The following is a 6,000-nucleotide window of genomic DNA, read 5'->3' as shown; positions in this document are numbered from 1 at the left end:
ACATATCCTGCAGTACAATTAGTAGGAATAGTGAAACTGCTATAGAAATGTAAAAATCGTTGGAAATTAAGATGGACACACTAGTGTTTCACCAAAGCTACACTTTAAACTGAACAAATTTTTCTCTTCCTCATCTTGAAGCCCCTATATCTTCACTTAATTTTTCTGTAGAATCCTTTGTTTCAGGAACTCGGTATCAATGTTGATACTTAGTAACATAACTCGGATAGCCCCAGCCAGTGCTAGTCATGAGATCACCTCAAAGATATAACGAATGTGGCTGGCAGCATGTACCAGATCCAGATTCTGTATTTTCCTATAAAACCCCTCAGCCTTTTACCCTGGCTTGCAGTCTTGGAGGCATCTCTTGCTGCAATCTCTTTTGCCTGGCCAAGTAATAAACTATATCTCTTCTTCTTTTCTTAAAAAAAATTTAAAATATTTATTTTTGAGAGGCAGGGCAGGGCGAGGGGTGGAAAAGAGAGAGGGAAATACAGAATCTGAAGCAGGCTCTGAGCTGTAAGCACAGAGCCCAACGCAGGGCTCCAACTCACAAACTATGAGATTATGACCTGAGCTGAAGTTGGACCCTTAACCAATTGAACCGCCCAGGCACCCCTGTCTTCTTTATATCTAAACTCTGCCTTTGTGTTACATATTTCAACTCCAGTTCGCAGTGGCTGGTTTTCAACAACAGTAGGAACTATTTGAAAGACCCGAAAGACCATGTCCTACCCTTTGGAGAGAGGTGGTCTCTGCTGTGTTAACACACGATGAAAACCAGTCTCAGTATAAGAGGTGAGGCTGATGGATTTTTTCCTCTTTTTTTTTTTTTTTATGTTTATTTTTGAGAGGGAGAGCACAAGTGGGGCAGGGGCAGAAAGAAGGGGACAGAGTATATGAAGTAGGCTCTGTGCTGACAGCAGCGAACCTGATGCGGGGCTTGAACGTGTGAACTGCAAGATCATGACCTGAGCTGAAGTCAGACACTCAACCAACTGGGCCACTCACGTGCCCTGGTGATTGACTTCTTTTTTAATTAACTTGGATTAACCCATGTGAAACCCAATAAAGGAAACCTTATTTAAAATGGATTCAGAAGGGGCGCCTGGGTGGCTCAGTTGGTTAAGCCTCTGACTCTCGGTTTTGGCTCAGGTCATGATCTCAGGGTTTGGTGGGTTCAAGCTCTGCGTTGGTCTCTGTGCTGACAGTGCAGAACCTGCTTGGGATTCTGTCTCTCTCCCTCTCTCTCTAACCCACTAGGACTGTCTCTGTCTCTCTCAAAATAAACTTTTTTTAATTAAAAATGAATAAAATGGATTCAGGAGGCTAGAGGGGGAGCTCCCACACCCTGCCATTTATCAGTTGCAGACCCAACAGGAAGAGATACACCTTGTTTCCTTCTTCCTGAGCAACAAGATCAATCAATAAAAAAAACCACAACTCAGCCAATGAGAAACGCTAACACCTGAACATTTGGTTTCCTGCAATGGAGTTTGCTTCACAGAAGTTCCTCCCAACTTTCTCCTTTTCTCTATAAAGCTACATTCCTCTCCTTTGATCTGTGGATTTGCCCTCGGTTTGCTATAGTGTGTTTGTCCCTCATTGCAATTTCTCTGCTCTTCCTAATTAAATCTGTTTCACTGGCAAAGGAACTGTTTTACTTTTAAGGTCAACACTCAGATATAACCAACTCATGACCAATTGTAGTGATACCTGTCCTTAATAATATCTGTTAGATGGACAAGGGTAGATTCTGTTGGAATGCAAAGTATGTACCTCTTACTAATTTCTTTGGTAAAGAATCAGAATTGCACTATGACTGGGAGGCAATGTGGTATAACGTTGCAATTGTTGGGAAGATGGGACTATCTCATGTCAATAAGTCTTATGTTGGGGTGTCTGACTGGCTTAGTTGGTAGAGCTCGTGACTCTTGATCTCAGGATCATGAGTTGAAGCTCCACATTGGACATGGGGCTACTTAAAATTAAAAAAGAATAATAAGTCTTATGTTAATATTGATATTGATGGTCAAATGTATTGGGAGATTGAGTCAAAGCCTCCTCAGGGTGTAATACCTATGGAAAATGGCTGGCCTGAGAAGGAAATAGACCTAGCTACCCATCATGGATATCCATGCTAAATAGTTCTGCACATCTTTATCATAAGGAACCAATAGCAGTAGATCAAGGGGGGGAGGGGAGGATAAACCAGTACAAAAATATGAAGATGTTTATAATAGCTTTATAGGACAAATTAGTTGTTTCTTCAATTCTGTCCCTGCTTCACACTGGCCTCTCCAAATGTCAGGCATATTTGTGTTGGTACTATTGCTGGATCTGTCCTATAAATGCTACACCAAATGTAACTGTTTTGATAGGTGTGGCTCATTTTGCTGTAAGGCATCTGTGGGGGAAAAAAAACCCCAGGGGGTGGTCTGTGATGCTGTGATATAAAAAGAAGTATATATTTTGGTCTTCATCTGTGGTTCCTGGCTCATAGCTCACAAGACCCTTGTTATTTCCCAAGAGATCAGAGCAATAGGGGCATCTTTTGTTATACTTGTTTTTTGTCTTTGGTTCCTGAAACAGTTTTAGAGTGATAAAGGTAAACGGGTGGTTTTTGTTATTCATAAAAAACCCTTTCAATTAGACCTGAGTTTCTGTCAATGAGATGACTTTTGGAAAGCTCTTAGGTGACCTATGCACCGTGGCGAGTTGCCAGGGGGATCAACCAGGGTGATTAGAGGGTTGGAGCTTTAAGCCTCACTGGTCAACCTCTGAGGAAGGAAGGGGGGCAGGAGGTTATAGTGCTTATGGCCAATGATTTAATCAACTATGCCTATATAAGGAAGTCTCTATGAGAACTTTAAAGTATGAGACTCAGAGAGGGGTTCCTGGGTGGCTCAGTTGGTTAGGCATCTGAATCTTGATCTTAGCTCAGGTCTCAATCTCAGGGTTGTGAGTTCAAGCCCCTCACAGGCGGCGCGGCTAAGGAGCTTCCTTTAAAAAAAAAAAAAGGGTTGGGGGAGGGTGCCTGGCTGAATCAGCTTCAGACTCTTGGATTTAGCTCAGGTCGTGATCTCGCGGTTTAGGGAGTTTGAGCCCAGCATCAGGCTCTGTACTACAAGCTTGGAGCCTGCTTGGGATTCTCTCTCCCTGTTATACCCAGATCGCAGTATCCTCACCGACCAGAGACCACCAGGGAGACCGAGTCACGCATGCAAAGGCAAAGGGCTTTATTACGGGCTTAAGCTCGGGCTCACAGACTTCACCAGCATATGGGTCCGTGCTGAGAGCCTCGAACAAGGGCAGAGTAAGGTTTTTATGGGGTTTGAGATGGGGGAAGTTACAGAAGTTGTGACATGGGAACAGTTATCCAATCATAATTATTCAGTATCATTGACAGCGGGTTTGACCATACACATTGTCTAGAGTATTCATTACTTTTGGCGGGATCCAATTACAACATTTAGAGTACCTTTAAATTCAACCAATCACAGAACGAGCCTAGGGTCTTGTTCAGCGACTAACAGGTTAACTTTAACATTAGGTAACAGGGTCCTATCTATAGTTTCTATCTCCAGGCCTCTCCCTTAACAATGTGGAGGGTGGTCACTGGCCTTTCTTGATTGGGTATTGCAAGGGTGGTTACTCCTGCCTTGGGCAATGTGTAAGTACCTGATAGTTTCGGGGAAGCTGAAACTCAGGCCTTCTAGTTTAGAGGGGAAACTTAAAATAAAGCCTGTCATGGAGTCAGTTTGGTTTAGACGTTTAGACTTGTGGCCTTACATCCCTTGCTCTCTACCCCCTTCCCCGACTCGTGCTGTCTCTGTCTCTCTCAAAATAAATAAATAAACTTAAAAAAATATAGAAAAAAAGAAGGAGGTTCCGAGAGCAGGTTTTTGAACAAGAGTGCATCCGTGTGTCAAACTCCATGGGGACAGAAACTCCTGAGCTCAGGACCCTTCCAGACCTCACCCTATGTATCTCTTTACCTGGCTATTCCCTCATATCCTTTAATATCCTTTGTAATAAACTGGTGATCTAGTAAGTAAACTGGTTTTCTGAGTTTGTCTGCTGTTCTAGCAAATCCATCAAATCTGAGGATGGAGTTGTGAGAACCTCTGATTCATAGCCAGTTGGTCAGAATTATAGGTAATAACTTGGACTTGATGATTGGTGTCTGAAGTGGCATGTGGGTGGTCAGTCTTGAGGGACTGAGCCCTTAACCTGTGGGATCTGATGCTAACTCTAGATAGCGTCAGAGCTGAACTAAACTATAGGGCACCCAGCTGGTGTTGCAGAATCACTTGGTCTGGGGACAACTCCCATGTATTTGGTGACTGGAAGTGAAGTAGTGTTGATAGTATAGGAGTATTCTGTGAGTAGAGTAGTAAGAAAACAAGTGCTTTCTTTAACCAAACAAACAAGCAGTAACAGCCCTGGAAAGGGGGCCCGGGGAGAGGACCAATATGAGAGATGCTAAAATATATTATCAAAAACGTCCATTTTGGGGGGACCTGGTTGGCTTCAGTCTGTAGAGCATGTGACTATTAATCTTGGGGTCATGGGCTCAAGCACCATGCTGGGGTTAGAGTTTACTTTAAAAAATAAATTAGGGGTATCTGGGTGGCTGAGTTGGTTAAGTGTCTGACTTCAGCTCAGGTCATGATCTCGCGGTTTGTGGGTTAGGGCCCCGCGTCCGACTCTGTACTGACAGCTCAGAGCCTGGATCCTGCTTTAGATTCTGTGTCTTCCTCTCTCTCTCTGCCCCGCCCCCACTCATGCTGTCTCTCAAAAAATAAATACACATTAAATTTTTTTTACATAAATTTAAAAAAATTAAAAATGTCCATTTTCCAACAAAAATTTTGGGTATGCGAGGAAACAGGACATTGTGATGCATATGTACAACAGAAACAAAGTGCCAGTATAAATATGTTCAGAGGGCTGAAGGAAAACGTGGTAAGAGAAGTAAGGAAGGCAGGAGACAATGTTGCATTAGACAGAGAACACCATTAAACAGAATGTGAAAGAAAAACCCAATGCAAATTGTTTGAACTTGAAGTTGAAAAGTATAATAATTGAAACAAAAATTTACTAGAGAAAAAAAGATTTGCATGGTAGAATAAAGAATTAGCAAGATTGTTAGTTTATAACCTTCCTGGGAGTTTCCCAGGTATATTCTGAAACTGGCCCTCATACTCGGAGAGCAGGGAGAGATGGTAAAGAGTGCAAGGTGGCAGTTTCAATAAAGAAAGGAGACTTAACCAGTGAAGCTTGTCTTGGGCACCAGCAAGAGGGATGGATCTCCATATCTGCCCTCTAAATCTTAAAAGTTTATAAAGAGGTCCGTCCTGACTGGGCTTGGTTACATACACCATGCAGGTGTTGTCAACACATCACCATCTTGAGGCTCAGTCCTTGGACCAGCCTCTGGGAGCAGGAAAGGCAAGTGGAAACCACGTTCCAAGTACTGGAGAGGGAGGGAGGAGCCTCTGGGTGCAGCACAGAGGTCAATCAGCATCTTTCTGATGACCTTCCACAAAAAAAGATAGATTGAAAAACTTCCTGTAAGTACTCATTAGCTCCATCCCAAACATTTAATATATTTTTGTTACTAGTTTCGAATACATATTAATTTTTCTTATGATATCTTTTTTGCTTATTTATAAGTTTATTGTTTAACCCGCAAATATTTGAGACTTTTAACAGAGTCTTTTTTTCTTTTAAGTTTATTTTTATTTATTTTGAGAGAGAAATAGAGAGCAAGCAGGGGAGGGGCAGAGAGAGGGAGATAGAATCCCAAACAGGCTCCCCATGCTGTCAGCATAGAGCCCAGTGCAGGGCTCGAACTCACAAACTGTGGGATCATGACCTGAGCTGAAGTTAAGAGTCGGATCCTTAACCCACTGAACCTCTAGATGCCCTGGAATATTTTGAGAGTTAAAAGTATCTAATTGCTGTTGAGTTCTGATTTAATTTGGTTGTGTTTAG

At 42.5% G+C, this 6,000-nt stretch overlaps 1 protein-coding gene across 1 annotated transcript in view; it reads left to right on the top strand.

Moving 5' to 3' along the window:
• Nucleotides 1–248: 248 nt before the first annotated feature.
• Nucleotides 249–6,000, top strand: part of LOC144230766 (uncharacterized) — a 37,021-nt gene continuing 31,269 nt past the window's right edge. The window contains exon 1 of the mRNA XM_077763093.1: nt 249–394. Within this exon, the coding sequence (XP_077619219.1) occupies nt 249–394 (146 nt within the window). The remainder of the gene's footprint in view (nt 395–6,000) is intronic.

Source organism: Crocuta crocuta, unplaced genomic scaffold (assembly GCF_008692635.1).
Source record: "Crocuta crocuta isolate KB4526 unplaced genomic scaffold, BGI_CrCroc_1.0 scaffold3, whole genome shotgun sequence".
Taxonomy (NCBI): Eukaryota; Metazoa; Chordata; class Mammalia; order Carnivora; family Hyaenidae; genus Crocuta; species Crocuta crocuta.
The sequence above is the reverse complement of the archived record's forward strand: the minus strand, read 5'-3'. Positions and strand labels throughout refer to the sequence as shown.